The sequence below is a fragment of the Pezoporus flaviventris genome, unplaced genomic scaffold, assembly GCF_033815535.1.
Source record: "Pezoporus flaviventris isolate CSIRO_AGI_PZ_B2104156 unplaced genomic scaffold, CSIRO_AGI_Pfla_v1 ptg000036l, whole genome shotgun sequence".
NCBI lineage: Eukaryota > Metazoa > Chordata > Aves > Psittaciformes > Psittacidae > Pezoporus > Pezoporus flaviventris.
The window spans coordinates 6,827,090-6,845,973 of record NW_026892584.1 but is presented as its reverse complement, the minus strand read 5'-3'; the positions used below and the strand labels follow the sequence as shown (position 1 = coordinate 6,845,973).

General features: G+C 39.3%; 1 protein-coding gene across 8 annotated transcripts in view; it reads left to right on the top strand.

The window, feature by feature from the left end:
- The window catches only part of TUB (TUB bipartite transcription factor), a 160,833-nt gene extending 150,466 nt beyond the window's left edge, over window positions 1-10,367 (top strand). For all 8 annotated transcript variants that reach the window (XM_061462991.1, XM_061462990.1, XM_061462989.1 and 5 more), the window contains 6 exons: window positions 20-211; window positions 728-840; window positions 2,005-2,119; window positions 7,128-7,226; window positions 7,628-7,799; window positions 9,036-10,367. In XM_061462991.1, the coding sequence (XP_061318975.1) occupies window positions 20-211; window positions 728-840; window positions 2,005-2,119; window positions 7,128-7,226; window positions 7,628-7,799; window positions 9,036-9,169 (825 nt within the window). In that variant the 3' untranslated portion in view covers window positions 9,170-10,367. The remainder of the gene's footprint in view (window positions 1-19; window positions 212-727; window positions 841-2,004; window positions 2,120-7,127; window positions 7,227-7,627; window positions 7,800-9,035) is intronic.
- The last annotated feature ends 8,517 nt before the right edge of the window (window positions 10,368-18,884 follow it).

The following is an 18,884-nucleotide window of genomic DNA, read 5'->3' as shown; positions in this document are numbered from 1 at the left end:
GTTTTGCTTACTGTTCTAGGAAGCCGCCTCAGCCCCCAGTCCTTCCACAAATGAGCCTCTCATAGATGTTGATGACCTGGAGGAATTTGCCATAAGACCTGCTCCACAGGGTGTCACTGTCAAATGCAGAATCACAAGAGACAAGAAGGGAATGGACCGAGGGATGTACCCTACTTATTACCTCCACATGGAAAGGGAGCATGGTAAAAAGGTCATAAAATAACTTGAATGGCATACCAGTTGCACCTCAATATATATAAAAAAATATTTAAAGTCTGAAGTTTTACTAAGAAAATATAATCTTGTATTTTAAATATAATTTTGCTTGAACTGAGATCTGCCCTACAGTCTTCCAAAAACAAAGCAATGCTATCACTTTGTTCTGCCTTTCTTCTTTGGCCTTAAATAATCCCTGCATGGCACCTTTATGGGACAGTCAGCAGTTGGGGCTGTTTGCATTCTGTGGCCTGAAAAACATCTATTTTCAATTCAGTTGAAAGAGCCAGAGCAACTTAGAACGAAACATTTAACAAAATAGGTACAATTTAATTATTTAAACTGTAAATAATGAAGTGAATGGTTGAGAAGTCACTTTCCAGATTTTCTGTTCCTTCTCTAATGACGCTGGAAGACAAAAAAATTGCCTATGGTTTCCTTATGTCAAAGCAGGAAGTGGTGTGCGCTAACTCCTTTGGCATTCTAGAATAATTTTTTTTGCACTGCTTAGGTGTTTCTGTTAGCTGGGAGGAAACGAAAGAAGAGTAAAACCTCTAATTACCTCATCTCTATAGACCCAACTGACCTGTCTCGGGGTGGAGAGAGTTTTATTGGAAAACTGAGGTAAACACGAATACGTCTACGAATTGTCTTTATATAATGTAGTTCATTTGAAATTAGGAAGCCTGTAAGCCACTATGACCTCTTAGAGGCTCGACTGTATCATGTGATAACAGTCTTTAAGTTCGCCGGTATTCAAGGCATGTTTTCAAAGCATTTCAAGTACTTAAAAGACCACATTTTATTAAAAGTCGACAGGATTGAAGCTCTTAAATGCTCAAAGGCCAGATTCTCAAGGGGGTATGAGTACAACTTATCTTAATGAGATTTTCAGGAGTGCGCAAGTAGATTGTGTATAGCCCCTAATGATATAAATACCTTGGAATGGAAGTTCTCTCTGTTACACAATCTGAAAATCTCTTCAGTTTTGCCTGTTTAAGATCCTAATTAGAGTTATTTATTGGTCTAGTGGGAGGTGTCCCTGCCTGTGGCAGGGGGTTTGGAATTAGATGATCTTTAAAGGTCCCTTACAACCATAACCATTCCATGATTCTATGAAGTAGTGGGATTCTTTCAGAACCATGCTTCTTTTCTGTCTTGTCTCCCCATCATACATCAGTCTTTCGTTGAGACCTACGTGGAGCCTCCCAATGTATGTTTAGATTGTCTGTGCCTGGGGAGAGGGGCTGTGCTGTTAATGGCCACTTGCCTGCATGGATCTTGGAACTTCATCTGCTACTCCTTGCAGTACAGAATGTGGTTTTAGTATGTTCTAAGTTACATTTTGCTCTTCTTGCTGTGATTTCTGTTGAAATAGGAAAGGTTCATCTTTATGAAAATACTCTCTATATTCTAATAGAGTTAGTAGTCAAGTAACAAAGCAGATAGTTTTGTAGAGAGTAAGCATATTTTTAAACCCAAGCAAACAAACAAAATAACTCCTCCAGAGTGTTTTCTTATCGCTTTCTTGAATTAACTGCTTTGCAAGGTGTTATGAGAAGTCTCTGGTGTAATAATAAAGGACCTTTAGTATACTCTGCCCTACTGTACCTCTACATTTTTGTTACGGCCCTTAATCCAGGGGTTGATACATAGATGGGATTGAATTAACAGCTATTTGTACTCAGTATTATCTGTCTTTCCTTTGGGGCTACAGTGCAGGAAAGGATAGATGTCTCAGGCAGCACTGCTGGCAAACCGTGATTGGATTTTCCATTTTTTTGATAGATCAAATCTCATGGGAACTAAGTTTACAGTTTATGACAATGGAGTAAATCCAATGAAAACAACATCAAGCCTGGAGGCGAGTATCCTGCGTCAGGAGCTAGCTGCTATTTGTTATGTAAGTACTGCTCACAGGCAAAATATGCAAGAAGGGCAGATCAGTTTCTGAAATAGCACACTGAATTTACTTCTCACTTATGATTATGTAAATCACCATTCATACTTAGATGTAATCAAACAGCTGCTCTTCACTAGAGAAACCAGGAAATTCAGTGGAAAGTAGAGGTGAATAAAGTTGTGCACAGAACCAGATTGCCCGGTTCTCACTTTTGGTCAGAAGGTGAGAGGCTTTTACATAACCCTCTGGAAGACGTAGGGTGCTTGACAGCCTGCAGGTGTCCTCTGAGAGAGCCTCCTGAACATGGAATTACTGCACTGAAGTCTGACCACTTGCAATAACATTTTGGAAGAGGACTCTGATTCAAAACACAAGTAGCTGAACAGCTAGGTCTGCCACATTGGCTTGGAGACTGAGATAAAAATCTCTGTAACTCCTTTTTTACCAGAAAATAACCCAAACAAACCCCAAACAAAATTAAAAATTCAATTTAATAAGAGAAACCAGCCTCTTATAGGACAGTAAATAGCATTTGTCAGGAGCAACACAGACAATCGAGACTTGAAATACAGTTGCTGTTGTTTTCATGATGACTGGATGACTATTTTGGTGGGAGTGTTCTTTCTGTCCAGAAATATCCGGGTCCAGGAAACTCTTCCAATCAAAATGGGTATGTACACTGCTACAGAAAGTTCTGTTTTCACAAACCAACACCTTCTGACAAAAATACCCAAGAACCACTTTTGTGGAAAGCTCCTGCCCAGCTCTAATCAAGGATGCCTGGAAATCCATCAAATAGAGATCCAGCATATATGCAAAGAATGGGTTCCTAGAAAGGGCAGCTTCAGGTTGTGGGGAGCAATGCCTCTGGCAGATTTCAGCACATGGAAAGGAAAGCAGAGAACTATCCTTCCCATGCAAACTGCTGAGAGCACTGGAGGGTGGCTGACGTGTTATTTTCCTGCTGCTTAGGATGCAGTTTTGCTGTGAATAGAGAATAAATAGTGCCTTTGGTCACATGTGCTGTTATTCAGGCACATGGCCTGCAGTTGCAGACAAGACAGACAGAAAGATACATGTCCCTCCATTGCCGTTGAATTTGAAACTCTCTGAAAATTTCAGAAAGTCCAGCTAACAGGATTTAACAAGACTGTCCAGAATCTGATGTTAAGAGTTTAGAGTCGGAACCGAGGAGACCTTACACTTTTAGTAAATAGGTTTATATAGGAGGGCATTCCCTGGAGCTAGGCAACTAATCTGGTGGAATCTGGAAATGCAAGGAGGAAAATACCCAAACCCAACAATTAAAAAAAAAAAATTATATATTGAACAATTTAGACATTGCTTGTTTAAGTGAAAAACGACAGCATTTGTACCATTAATGTTGCCAACTAAAAACCTCAGTTGGGGTCAGCAGAGGTGATTAGAAGTGTGAGTGTTGGAAAGAACAGAACCATGCCCACCGTTTGGAGAATGTGGCAAAGATAAGCTGCTTTCATATGTCTATTTTGAGATCAGCAGTTTAAAACTTGTACGTTTATGTAAGAGAATGATTTGTTGCATTGATATTTTGATACTCATGAAGAAAGGCATCAGGCTTTCGGGTGTGCTGTGGCCAGAGGACAAAAGGAAACTGGAATGATATTTCATTGTTAGCCAGGCTTGCTAAAGTGAGATTATTCATGAGCACTGCTGAAGCATCCTTGTCCTAAGGTAACCTTTTTATTCCTGCCCTGAGATTTTTTCCTGCAGCAAGCCCTATAACAAACAGTACTTTGAAAGCACCACTATGCCTCTTGCTGTCTTTCAGCACAGCCAGTCAGCTACCCACCCAGAGTGGAAGCTGTACCCACTTCCACCAACTTACTGAGCCTGACCTGCTGAATTTTCTCAGCAGGTCTGTTTTGTACTGGCAGAAGTTGCCGATGCATCTGCTGTTAACTGTGGGATAAATGTATGAGAACTCTCATTGTGGAGCTCACCTTAGGGCATGTTTCAAGCAACAGGAATAAAATCTGTGCAAGGACCGAGTTTTACCGGGTGCAGCAAGCCATTTTTACTCTCCCTGTGGGTGGCAGTCTAGCTTATTAATAAACCTGCAGCAGCACCTAATGGCTGATTTCAGAATCGCCGGGCAAAATTTATCAAGAAGCAGTAAGGTATGACTACCATTTGTACCAGAGTTTTCTGTGCTGGATTCCTTTATATCCATAGTATCTTACAACCCAGTCTGCATCAGACATGGAGCTCTGCTAATATTCTGGGGTGTGACTCAACTTTCAGCAAAGCAATAAAACTGTGACTTTCTACTCAGGCCTCAGTCACCTGTATTCTGCTCCAGTGTAGTGGGTTCTATGTTTGGGCTTTCTATGGAATGACAGTTTTTACACAAGTCCAGAAAGGGAAGTGGCTGAAAGAAAATTGCAGTAACTAAGTTGTGAATCTCTTGAGAGCTGCTGGGATATACAACTTGCTGCTTTTATCATGGCAGATATTTCCACTTTTGTGAAATGCTTACATAATTTTATGAAAGTAAGATTTTAAAAGCAACCTTAAGGATAGACTCCATGTTCTTTTAGTCCAGTGTATTGTGATACATGCTAAGCTTAGCACCTGGGCAATGGTAGAGAGTGCAGCCCTGAAGCAATACTGGGCCAAGTCCTTAGCTGATTTAAATCACTGGCATGCTAGCTCTGTCAGTAGTGCTCTGCCAGCTAGCAGCCCTTATTTTGAATTCCTGTGTAAACCAAGTCTGTCATTGTCATTAAAACTGTGTAAAATCAGAATCTGGCCTATGTTCCCCTAATGATGTTATTTGTAGTCTTACACACAAAATAGCACAGGAGGGAAATAAAAGAGAAGGAGGGAATGAGACAGGAGATATGGAGGATTAATTTTACTTGGGTGCAGGTAGTTTGGAAAGGTCTGCTGTGAATTAAAGCTTCTCTTCTGTCCCTACTGCTTTACTCATATATTCTGTGTTTCTAAAATTTCAGTTCTGTACCTTGGTTTTAGCAAAAGGGTTGCATTTGCCAGTAAAATGTTTGATGAAATTGGTGAATGGCGCAATGTGCATCTAGAAACCATTCCCTTATCATTTGGCAGAAGTCCTGATTTTAATGTTTCTGAGTAACTCTGAAGAATATAGTCCTGTTTTTTTTTTCAGAGTGATAATACGGCTTGTTGGGAGGGAAGTGATTCAGTGCTATTATTGAATTTTACCTTGAACAAAGTCTAAAACCAGTTAGCATCTAAATTAGTTGTATGTAGCATAACTGCAGCTTGGTGAGAAGAAAAGCTTGTAAGACATTACAGAGAAGACTAAAACTGTCAGTAGTTAGTGGAAAATAAGCTTAAGCATGAATCTTTTCTTAGAAATTGGCCCCTGCTGTGCTGAGTTTCTCCTGCTTATAAAATGTGCTGGCAGTCGTTTTAGTTTGAGTCTCACCATGATGCAGAACCAAATATAAATTTCTAAATGAACTGATAGCTTTGGTTTACTCTGCCAAAGGCCATGACATAAATGATTCAGAAAAGAGGTAGGATCTTCCCTTTAATGTACAGACTTACGGAGATATATGGATATACCTGGATTGCTTCAACAGTATTCAGTAAAATAACTCAGTGGAATTGTTTTTTTGCATGCATGAAAATCTTTAATGGGTTGTGTGAAATCTCCAGATGGTTTGCTGAAACAACCAGTTATTTCAAAGGTCTGATGGATGACAGAACTTCTGTGCAAGTAAACCTTAGGCGGGTATTTTCAGATGTTTACAAGGAGCAGAGATGCATGGATTTTTATTTGTACATGTAGAGTTATCCTACAAAGTTGAGTGTCCCTTAAAATCAGGACACCTTAATTAAAAATATAAAAGCAAGGATATCTGAAAATGTCACTTCTAAATGTCCCAGTGGCAGAGCCACAGCAGCTGGAGCACAGGGGTGGCATTTTGTAGTATGTTGCTGGGAATAGCGCCAATGGGAATTTCCTTCCTGAGGCTCCTTAGTGTGTGTGTGTCCACAGCCCTTCACTTGGAAAGATCAGGAGGGGAAAAATGCGTGTGACTGAAAAAAAAATAAACAAAAAGTAAGTAGCACAAAACATGAGGAGATGAACTTTCAGAGATGTCAGTGTTTCACTTACCTGATTCATGCAAGAACAGGGAACTGGGTTTTACTGAGTGGATTGGAAATACCACCCTTTATTTTTTCTTTTTCAAAAGTAGATAGATGATGACTTGCTGAAATACATGGCTCTAGTTGCTTCTGTGGAGAAAAAAAGTCAGAAGCATAAAACTTTAGGTCCATTTAGATTTTAGTGGTTGTGTTTTGAGAGGATACTGTGGAGCGCTCCTGTAAAATGCTGGTCGGAAAGGCATTGAATCATGTTTATTGGAAAAAGTTGCATTTTCTGTGGATTTATTTTTTCTGCCTTTGTTTCTTTACTTTCCCTGCCTTCACAGCTCAAAAATTTGCATTCATGCTAATGTGTTTGTTTTATACCATGCTTGTCTCTAAGTATAACATATCTGAAGACTTTGAGAACCACAGCACTGCTAACAGATGCTCTTACTGGCAGCTTCTTCTTGTTTGCTTTTGTGCTGGCTCTGGAATAAATGGAGTTGATCCCATATATTTAATTTTGTCGCTCATCAAAATGTGTGACTGCATTTTATGATTTTTAAATTATAACCACTTTATTTTAGGATCTAGCAGTAGCCAAGCAATCTGGTTAGTTCATATCCTTTTTAACAAAGGACTAGGGTTTTTTTTAATTGTATTAAGGTTGCTGGCAGCCAATGCTAGGAATGTTTTTTGCATTTTTCCTGTTGTCAGAGCTTCTAAAACAAAGTCAGAAAGTTTGGCAGTGCCAGCGAAGGTAGGAGTTTCAAGATGTTTTTTGAGTTGTCCAAGAAATAAGTCCCCTGGGCTGCCACTGTGTCTTTCTACTGAAGAAATTAACTTCAAAAATACAGAACATGCTGAACTGTTTTAAAAACATTTTTAGGAAACAAATGTCTTGGGGTTTAAAGGACCACGCAAAATGAGTGTGATCATACCAGGAATGAATATGGACCATGAAAGAGTTTCCATCAGACCACGAAATGTAAGTCATACCATCAGCCAATGATAAAAATTACTTGAATTCTTTTTCAGTTTGAGTTGGGTTTTTTTTGTATTGCTGAAGATTCAGAGGTTAAAAACATTTGAATAATTGAAGAACAATGTGATGGGTGACTAGTCCTGTGACTCACAAAAGTACTGCAAATAATAATGTAGTTAGATAACAAAAGGCAGAACTAATACTTTTGAAGCTGTGGAAAGGATTCTAATGCACATTCTCATTAAGATACTCCAGAGTTCTCAGTTTAATTTAGTGATGCCGTTTTGGTGGTTGAGGGTGCCGGTTTAGTCTAGGGTTTATGAATGGTTTTGTTTTGTGTGTATTAATTTACTTTTTGTCTTGTGAGAGTGTTAAACTGAAGTGTGTATCTGTGGTGTGTGCAGGAACATGAGACGCTTCTTGCAAGATGGCAGAACAAAAATACAGAGAGTGTCATTGAGCTGCATAACAAAACACCAGTCTGGAATGATGACACACAGTCCTATGTTTTAAATTTCCATGGTCGAGTCACACAGGCCTCAGTGAAAAACTTCCAAATTATTCATGATAATGATCGTAAGTATAGCTCTAACATGTAGAAACACTACTGCTTTCACAGTCTGACAGCCATTCTGCCCTTACTGTCGTTACTTGAGTGAGTTTAGTTTATGTGGGCTGCTCTGCCTTGTGCCCATGACATTGATGCAAGTTAGGTGTTTAAATGCTTATGCTGGAGATGGGTGATTCTGCTATGTGCTTAGTTTTCTTCTTTGGCTGCCTGGCTTGTGAACTGAGCACTACCGTAAGAGTTGTTCCTGCTCTCAGAGCTGCAGTACTTTCAGTCAGCAGTGCCAGTATCACTCCTCTCAAGCACAAGTATCACACAATCCTTCCACGCTGAAAGTGTCAGGACTGCTTTTCACTCCATCACTAGGACCTTACCAATGTGCTGCTTTCTGCCAGAAGTGTGCAGTGCCCTTTTTTCTCAAGCTTAGGTACAACTGTTGGAGCAAGGATGAAGACAATTGCTCGAGTGGAGTGATGCTGCCCCACTTTACGCTCACTGTGGGCAGGCAATAGTCAGTAGGTGCTGGAGTGCACTGGGCTGCACTAGTTCTGTGCTTAGACTGTAGGGAATATTGCAGTATGTTGAAAGTGGCTGTCCTGATCTCTGAGAGCAATGCTGAATTTAAAATGGTGGTGTATTGGTGTATGCATTTCCTGCATTTTATAAGGTGAAACAAATATACCTGCTTCCACAATTAAACATTTAAAATTTTGAATGAGGCTGAGATTTCGTTTTGCATGATAAAGAGTACAAAAGGGGAAAAAAGTTGAGAAAAAATTCATGAAAATGATGTAACAAGGAGACATGATTAGGTCTTGATCACAGTCATGCATTTTCTTCTCCCGTTATCCTTGCTTGTCCACTTGCCTGAAGTTAAGTGGGAATAGAATTAATTGGTTCTTGGTACACATGAAACTTGCACTAAATCTGTATAAGAGCATTCTATACAGTAGCAATTTTCTCTCTGTACTTACAAAACCCCCTCTTTATCTGTGCAATTTTTTTGTCAGTAGCAAGTCTTGCAATCTTTTGTCACTCAGCTGTTCCTCACTCAAGCTACCCTTGCTTCTCTTTGATACCAGCACACCCACTTGCATGAATAAGTGTTGTGAAGTTTGATGAGTGAGCATGTTTTGTTTGTATTTTGTTGAAGTGGGCCAGGGGATGATGTTGAATGCATACTTACTTAGTAAGGGCTGCAAACAAAAATAATGCTTTGTCACCTTTTATGTTGTTTCTTGCAGCTGAATATATAGTGATGCAGTTTGGCCGTGTGGCTGAGGATGTGTTCACCATGGACTACAACTACCCAATGTGCGCACTACAAGCCTTTGCCATTGCCCTTTCAAGTTTTGACAGCAAGCTGGCTTGTGAGTAAAGGGGCATGGGTGAGCATCCTCTCAAAGGAAGCAGTTTGCTATATGATTCCCAGTTCCTGCTGATGTCACTTATGGTCCATACTAAACAGGGCAGGGAAAATGTAGTTGTGGAGGATCACTCTATTGCTGAAGAAAAAGTAAAAGGAATCTTCTAAAAATTCAGGACATTCAGGAAATATGTTTCCCTTTTTTTTTTTTCTGTCATATTTTTATGGAAGTGACATCAAGTTTGTGTAAATAGAAGTTCTTTCTCATGTCCTTGAATATGTTATGGAGATGTGCCATGATGTACTGTACCGTGGCTCTAGTAGCACCATTATAACGGTGTCTTTTTTAAATCCAGAAAGGGCGCGCACGCTCGAAAAGTTCCTTTTTACATATAAGAATTATTCTGAGGCTGCAATCATACCTCAAGGTTGCATTCCTACGTCGACTAATCAGAGCTTCACATCAGCCAACGTAAAAGAAAGATCACAGAAAAGATGCACTTTTTTGAATGTGCAAGGATCTCGTGTAGTATAAAGCAAAGTGTGAAGGTTGAAAACCTATACTGGACTGAACTTGATGCATTGCTATTGCATATGTAGTAGGGCATGATGAATTTTAATTGCAGTAGGAGGAAATGGAGAAGTAGTAAGCACAAAACAATGTTGCACAAGTCACTTGAATTCTAAGCTGTTATTATGTTTTAACATCTACATGCTTTTCTAATGTTTCAAATGAAAATGTGTTTGGAGTACAGAAAAGGAAAACATCTAGATGCCAAGAAAGCATAACTTATGTTGAATTTGGCATGTTGTCTGTTAGGAGTTTATATCCTTGTAATGCTGTGGTAATTCAAACACATATTTTGTATGAAGTGATGCAAACAGTTGGATAAAGGCTCTCTGCAGAGAATCTTATTATTTTGACCAGGCTGTGTAAAGCTGAAGAAGGTAAATGGAAATATTTTATTAAATTTGTCTGGCCTTTTCGCGATTTTACAAGTTGTTGATTGCATTATTTGAACTTTCAGCAGCAACCACTTTTCATATTTATTTCCCATTGTAAGAACATTTGAAATCGATTGAAACTGTGTATGTCATTCTTTAATGTAAATGTGCCAGCTACTGAGCTAAATCCTTCTAGGCAAATGTAGTGTATGCCACATACAAATGAGACACTAGCAGGACACAAAATAGCTTAAAATAGTGTGGATTTTTTTTTTTCCTGATTTATCTGGAATATATAAACAAATACCATTTCAAAACTCAAGCAAAGAATAAGCCATTCTCTTCTGAACATTTCAAAAGCCACGAGCTGTAACTGAAAACACACTGTAAAGCACCTTTAAAAATAACGAGTCTTTCTCCCATGTTCTGTACAATGTTATCCTTAATGGTGCACAAAATAATAGAATTTATATGTAGCTCACCCAGAAGGATACTGAAATGTCAATGAAGTAGTTGTGTTTTATACTGTGTGTATTCAGGTCCCCTTTTTTAGTCTCTACAGACTCTTGCATTGCACAAACAAAGATTATGTAATGAGAAAAATGAGATCAAATCTGCTTGTTTCATAAGAGATAGGCCATAAGGAGAGGTTGTGCCATTTGGACTGTTTAATTTCAACTAATAAAAGAAATCCGCTCTCTTCTTCACATTTGCCTTCAGGTGTCCTTCCCAGTATACAGACAAGGAAATTTCAGATAAGAGATGGAAATAAGTAATTGCCATCATTCTTTCTAATATTTTTTAAAATCTATTGAAAAATGTCAGCTGGCTTTGAACAGCATTTTGTTGATGGACTCAGCCTATCAAATGTCATCTTTCAATAATAGGAGGCTCTTTCATTGTTTTATTTATTCAAATCTTGTTGCAAGAAGCCTTTCCATGCAGTGGTATAAAATGGAAAGACACCTTTTGTTTGTGAGGAATGAGCGGTCAGTTCCCTCAGTGAATGATCAAAATTCATGATCATGAGCTGCTGTGTGATACTGAGGCTTTGCACATGGATGCTTTGCTTTCCCCTGTAGTTGGTGGTTTCTCACCACTTCACACCCCCATCTATGATCTCACTCTGGATTTTAACAGAGAGGCCCTTAGGCCTCACATCAGTCTTTAAAAACCAGCTCCAGTGATAACCAGAATTTTTGTTTAGACTGCTGCAAAACCAGACAGGAATTCCCACTGCTGGTATTTAGGTGTGATGTGCATTTAAAGAATCTGCAGCATGGGAAGGGCTGAATCTGCATGGCTTTCATTCTGTGGCTCTCCTGTCATGTTTGCTTTAAAGCCTGAAAAAGTGGCACCTGAGAGTTTCCTGCCTCTCCCTGTGCACAACACTGTGTCAAAGGAACCGAGCGTCATATGGTGCAAATAACACAATCTGCTGGCTTTAATAGTGGAGTTGGTTTAGGAAGGATTATTTTGAACATAGATCATAACAATGGTCTGGCTTGCATCATGGCCCCACAGGGAATTGGCACAAAAAGGAAGCTCATGTGCAGTGAACTCCTGCACAAGGGTGAGAATGAGAGGCTGGGGAAAGGCAGAGTTCAGTTTCCTGGGACAGTTTTGCTGCCAGCACATTTGTGTAACTTCACTCTCCCTGTATGTTCTTCCCAGCCAGGTTTTTTTTTAACCTGTAAGCATGCTGGGAGGAAAGTGGTGACTCAAATTCCCATCACCTTAACAGAATCATACAGGGACATCAGCCAACGAGCTGCTGAGGAAAAAATTCACCACCATAAATTGAAGTCACTAGAGGGGGATGTTAACCCAGGACTAAGAGGAATGAGGAGCTCTCATTAAATCTGGTTCAGTTACAGTAGGATTGTGCCTAGTGGCCATTGCCAAAACCCTAATTCCTCACTGATGTTGAGCAAGGGACTGGGTTCTTTTGATTCACTTGACCATTGCCATCTGCTCCAGAAGCACTTGCTTTTTATTGAGCATCTGTATAATTTCCAGTGGACATTTTCTGATGCAGATTGCTTTTGGTGGTATCACAAGTTTTCCAGCACATCTCCGAATTCTGTTTTTCTAACTAAAAAGAACTGTCGTGGTTTAAACCCAGTCACTTGGTAAAGTCACAACATGTTCTGTCTTAACACACAGTCATACCTGAAATTACTCATAAAGTGTTACTCAAAACTCACAAAGTTAGTTTTTCCTCCACACCAGTAATAAAATCTTGGCACCAGTATGTATTTTCAGAGCTATATGCATGCTAAGTAACCAAGGAGCAGTTAGTGGCACACTCACATTAGTAAGAGCTTCTGTGGGGCCTTCATGTCAGTGTGCATAACCTTGTTTACTTTGTGTCACAAAGAATATCATGGCACTGAGCTGTGTATTTCCATCACACAGTCCTAGTGAGTGTTTGCATACGGTAGATTTAATATTATTTAAAATCCCAGTATCGATGATTTTTTTGCACCTGCTGTTGATTTTGGCAGAGAGTTGTAAACAACTTCCCTGTCTGAATTGCTTATAGGCAAATAACTGCATGCTTTAATGAGAGTTCTTAATCTAACTTGTCACTCTGTTTACATCAAACAGTTTCTCCCTGGCCCGTTATCTAGTTTTCTTCATCTCTGATGTTCTCTTCCTTCTCATTCTCTTCACAATCCCTTTATCTTTTCCGCAAGGATGTGCAATTCAAAAGCGTCTGACGATATTACTCAGTGATCTCTCCACAGATGAATAATGCCTTTGGTGCACATCCAATGATGCCTCAACAACAGAAGCCTGATCGGAGTGGTGAATTTAGCCCTTCAGCTTTTCAGTGGAGTAAATTAACACATTAAAAGGTAGCAGATAAAAAAGCTTGCTTAAAATATAATCAGAATTTTTCTCAGTAAACATTCAGTAACCAGAGTTTTCAAACCGTTAGCTGCAAATCAATGAGCAGCACTGTCCACAAGCCTGGAGGCAGGCTGTTAGATTGCCTTTGTAGTGCTGCCTTATTTTTCCTTTTTCAAAAGGTTGAAAGTGATTCTGTGAGCTGAAGTGTGTTGATGTCCTAAAATAGAGTTTATTTTTTAGAAACTAGAAATCTCCATAGATTTCTCTCTCTATATATAGAATAATATATGGCCATAAAACAGTAATGTTGTCGGCCATTGTTAGGAATTCTGATGCTAAGAAGTCTGTGAGAATGGTTTTGCAATAATGACTGGGCAAAGCTCTTACTATTCAAGTTGCCTTACAATAGTTCTGGAGTTCCCAGCTGGCTGTCCTCGTGAGGTACTAGAACTGAAGGAGCTTTAGTAAAAAGGGCTCTGTAACAAAATCTGATAGGTGCACAATTGAAAAACGTTGTGGAGTCAAATGACGCCAGAGTTTTATCGGTCACAGTGAATCAGTGCCATCAATTCAGATTTTCTCATTTTTTGCTCCCTTTTGATGAACAAAAGGAGAGACTTTCAGCAAGCAGAGCTATCAGAGAGGTCTCTACAAGTATTGAGAATTAGTCTACTTTTCTACCTATAAAAATCTGACTCCTACCTGAGTGCTGCCCATTAAAAAAGAAGGAAATCATCCCACTCCTTAGTATAGAAAATCACTCCCAGTTCTTATGTCTTAGCTTTTTACAAATTTTAATTTTTTTTAAACTTAATTTATTAGTGACTTCACATAAGTATACAACAAGGAGTGCATATCACATGGCAAACAAGAGTTCTTGCCCTGAAGAGATGATGACTGTAGACCAGTATTTATCTTTGATTACTCTAGTCCGATAGGACAGGGGGTTGCCTGGTGTTCCAGGCAGAGAGAGATTCTCCTGATAGGTGGCAGGTGTCAGGAAGATTTTGGGTTTGATCCTGTGGCATTCTAACTAGTTCTCCCATGCTATCCCATTGCTCTCCTAAAACATCATTTGCAAGTTTTTTCCTCATTTTTAGAGAAGCATGTGTTCACCAACAAAGTAATTGTGGTAACTGGCAAATAAGGACAGCAAATGTGATAAAGCAGCAGTCATATAACCTGCTTAGAACCTAACTATAACCTTAATTAGAATTGTAGTCTGATAACTCTCAGATTTATCAAAAGGCCTCATAGGTTGCTAGAAGAAAGTAGTTTTATACATATAAATCTTGCACTAGAATTACTTTAACTGTAGATGCAGGCTTCCCTTATATGTGCTGCTTGATGAAAATGGGTTTCGGTTGTTCTTCATGTATGAAATGTACCTACCAGGGTTCTGCTGTGTGTTTGAAATTAAGTAGGTATTTTTCAGTTCTTTCTGTTGCTTGCCAAAGAACTAAGAAAAGGATTTGCACAAAACTTGATGCTTTGTTATTTTGCTATAAGCTGTAGCTCAGTATCTGATACTCACAAATGCCTGTATATTGGATGAAAATGCATTAAAACTTATATGTTGTATTTTATTTAACTGCCCTGAAATTTTAAATTCCTCTTTTTCAGTAAGGGTATGTTTATCCATACCTTCACTGGGAAGACTTGAATTAACTCTCTGTCTTGAAACTGTTTAATGGAACCAGTACACAGATTTCCTGAATTGCTTTAGGAAGAGGACACATTTCAGAAAAAATCATGCTTATGTTCTTGAGAAAAAAAAGCCCTTCCTATTCACTTTGTAATTGGATTACTCAGTAACACTGAAAGCTTATCATGGTTTTATTCACGTCTACAATGGCAGTTTGAAAATTACTCTGACAAAAGCTTGCGAGCACATGAACTGGAATGCAGTCCTACTTGAAAGCCAGAACCAAGCAGTACCAGTGAATGTTTGTGCGTCTATTCTGTGCCTAGGTACTGACTGCATGCAAAAAAGGCCCTGAAGCGTTACAAATGTGTGTTAAAATCATCTAGTCTTTTAGGCTGTCCAGCAGCTGAGAGAACACAGGCCTGCAAATCAGGTCACCTGGGTTTCAAACCCAACTGACTGTGTGACTGTGCAAATCTTGTAACCTCTTTGTGCCTCAGTTCCAATGAGTTGAGTGGAAATAATGGTTTTGCGGCCTGCCTATGTCTATCCCTGTTCTGCTGAGAGGCTTCTCAGGAGGGTTTCAAGGTTGGTGGGTGGCAGGAGTGGTTTGTGTGCTCAGTAACCTGTTTGATTCTCACTGAAGGAACCGCAGTAAAATATGAAAAGTTTTCTGGCACCTGTGTAGAAACTGAATAGCTAACTAATGTCTTAAGATAAAATCTTGACACTGTTGAATTCTATGGAAATCTTGTCACATTTTAATGAGGCTTGAATTTTTAAACTTGTATAATTTTTGGTCACTAAATGTACAGAAAAATACCAGTAAGGACAAACCATCTGATACACTTTCCCTTCTCATAGTGGTATGTTGTTGGTTGTGTTTTAGTTTGCACCATCAGTTGTTTTAAAGCTGTTACTCTTGAACACGTTGCAGAGGTCCAGTTAATGCAACTGCTTATTAATGCTTTTATGTAGCAGCAAACCGAGACACTTGGCAATTGTGCTGCAAATTGCCTTTTCGTACTTGTGCTGGTTTTGGTTTTTTTCCTTGGATGCAACTCGACTGTTCAAAACTGTTGTTACTGCAGATTTTGACTCTGTCACGCACATCTGGTTTAAAAACGAGTCTCATGTTTTATGACTACCTTTATACTCAAATGGGATGTTTACAATGCAATCTGTTTCTCACATTTGACCCTGTATCTATGGCTTCTTACTGAGGTTATCCCAGTTGGAATAATGCCATCAAAAGTACCAGTACTTTGTAAAGTGAACTCTTTCAAAGTAACAGGGTGTAATTTATAAGCATTTTTACAGATTTTAACGTTAAAATCTAGCTTACAGATTGGGTGAAATTGCAAGGAATTTATTTGTTCAAAATTTTGTTTTCCTTAAGCTTTTCTTGACATTTGAGCTCTCATTTAAGCATAAGCTCCCTATCCTGCAGCTCCGTCTGCACAAGTGGGATGCAGGTTGGCCTGTGCAGCAGACTGCCAGACTTTGGCTGCAGAAATCTGTCAGTGTGATCAGGACACAGTAAGTGATGGAATTTCCTAACAAGAGAGCACTTCCTAATTCTGTTAGGCATCAAGTTCTGTTGAACATCACATAAGATATCATGACTTTTCCTGTGCTGACTTACCAAACAACAGCAGGAATATTTTAATCTGTTTGATTTTCAATTTTGGTTGCTTGTTTTGTTTGTTTGTTTGTTTTTTTCCAAGGCTATGCTTACTGTCCAGGCTCTCACAAGTACACAAAACCAGAGTATGTTTTGTGACAGTGGGCTTTGGGCACTGCTCATGCTATGAAGTTCAGTATCCAAACAAGTCTGTGAACTCTGACACCTCTTAACAGGAGGATTTCATTCCAGTCCGGGACATCAGAAGATAACTCAGTTATTACCATCCTGTTCTGTTCCCCAGGGAGAAACTCCTGTTCTCACTGGCTAGAAGTAGAACTATTGATCCTGAAGTATCTTTATGGTATTTTATAGTTATTTAAAAATGTTTTCAAAGTTATAGCTTGAGCTCAAAGAAGAGAGTCTTTGAAGTAGCTATAGGTGTGCCAGGTTGATTTGATTGAGTGGCAGCTGCCTTTTCCAGCAATTTTCTCAGTTGACATATGAGCAGTGCTTGATAGTCCTGCTGGAAAAAAACATAACATAGCCATTTTAATATGCTTCCTTATGATACTGCTTTTTTGTGTACCACTACATTTATTTCTGAAGGTCAGTACTTACTGTGCTAAATGCAAATAGAGCAGTGTTTTCTACTAAAGTCTCTGCCTCATTTTCTGCTGCCTTATTTGTGGAGGTTTGATATTTTATACTAAAAATAGAAACTTTTCATCCTAGAAGAAAATCATCATTTCTAGGTGACATCATTAACTTGTTGAGCTATGTGCCTGGATTGACAGAGGGCTTTTCTTTCCAATCAGGAATCTTATTACTAGCAGAGTAGTGTGTGCCATGAAACATCCTGTGATACCCTGTTGCATACTACATCTGTGATGCAGTGCAAGGACATGGTCAAAAGATACAGCCCCCTCTCACCAAAATGGCACCACTTGCCTTTTTGGGGGGCTTTCTGTTCATTCTTTAATGCTTGTAGCAGTATCTTCTATCTTGGGGCCAATCTGTGATTAGGCTGGTAAATACCAGCTTTAACAAACACCCACAAACTAAAAACACCACTTCACAAAGACATTAAGACATTCCATATTAGCTAGTAAAGCCTTACAGCAGCCCAGGAGCAGCAGGTAGGTATTATTACCCTTTTAATGCCAGTGAAGCTGTGATTTGGAGCTTATAAAAGCAAATAGACAATGAAGAGTTATATATAGAGCTGGCACTAGAAATTAGTTCTTAGTCCCTAAGCCTGTCTTCTTGCTTTTTCCCTGGATGGCCAACTAGTAGACAGAGGCTCTTTGTTTTGAACTTTCTTGTGAAGAATAAACTGGTTCATTGCAATTTGGAATCCTGGAAAACCACATTACTACAGAAGGTTCTCATCAGGCAATTGAAATTACACTGAAATCAAGTTTCATGCATATTAATTTATGAGGATGGCCCAGAACAGCACGAGGGTACTGTACAAGTATCAGGAACTCAAAAGTTGCTCAGCAAGTAACTTAAATTCCTGTTTGGTATCACTTCAAATACTGTCTTGCAGGTGGTAGATGCTTTTCAGTTTAGTAATCTGTGTTACTACAATTTCCTTGGTTTGTTTTAAGCTCCCTGCTTTTTTCTTTCATCTGTAACTTTCACTTGTCTCAAACATGTACAGGATTTTCCATATAGAGACACTCCAGAAAGCTAAGTTAGTGAAACCTATGAAGTTAATGCCTGTGAATTAAAGTGTGTTAAATCCCTGTGTATATGTTCTCATTCTGAAGTAGGTTGGCCTCCAATTCCAGTTGCATAATCCTCAGCGGGGATATTCATCACATTGCACAATTCAAGGTTGTTGGTGAATTTTAAAGTGCTGAATATGTTTCTGACCAAGACACTGGAGAACATATGTAAAAGGATTCACGTTCTGTATTCTCAGGGTGGCAGTTATGACTTAGAGTGCAGCATTTCTAACAGTTGGCTCCTTGAATTGTATTTGCAAAGCTCAGCACCAGCACACTACAGGCCACATTTCCCAAGTCCTCTTTTTCTACTGCAGTGGTTTGCAGTGCTCTCTGATTTATTGCCACCTGTATGATGATGAATTTAAGCTTCCTAACAACACTGTGCTTTCTTCTTTACATTGTGTGATGCCAGGGATCTGGGGACTGTATGCTGAAAGCAAGTGCTTTACTAGGGTACCAGAGACTGGTATTCTATAAATTATGCCAATATAACTAGATCTCTTTTTACAGTATCCATCAGAAATACACTTGTTTCTCAGAAAATAATCTTCCTTTCTCTTTTTCTTCTTCATTTGCATCTGCCTGGATCTGGAGGATGAGAGCCTCTCTTAGCATTCACACAAGCAGCCACCACACGAGAAACAGGTTTATTACGGATGGGTTTATCGCTAAGTAATGCAACTAATACATGCTAACTGACATCCTGCTGTGTAACAGTGCATGTTTTGACCTGTGAGCTGTTTCCCACCCCATGAGCTTGGCATCAGTCAGAGGATACGGCTGCAAAGATGGGCATGGAAGCTTAGCATAGAAACTGCAGAACCAAAGCCATTAAGATACAGCTCTCCTAATACTGAAGAAAGAGCTCCTCCTGAAGGCAGAAACTGGGACCTGTGGCTCTTAAGTTCTTTGAACTTTCCG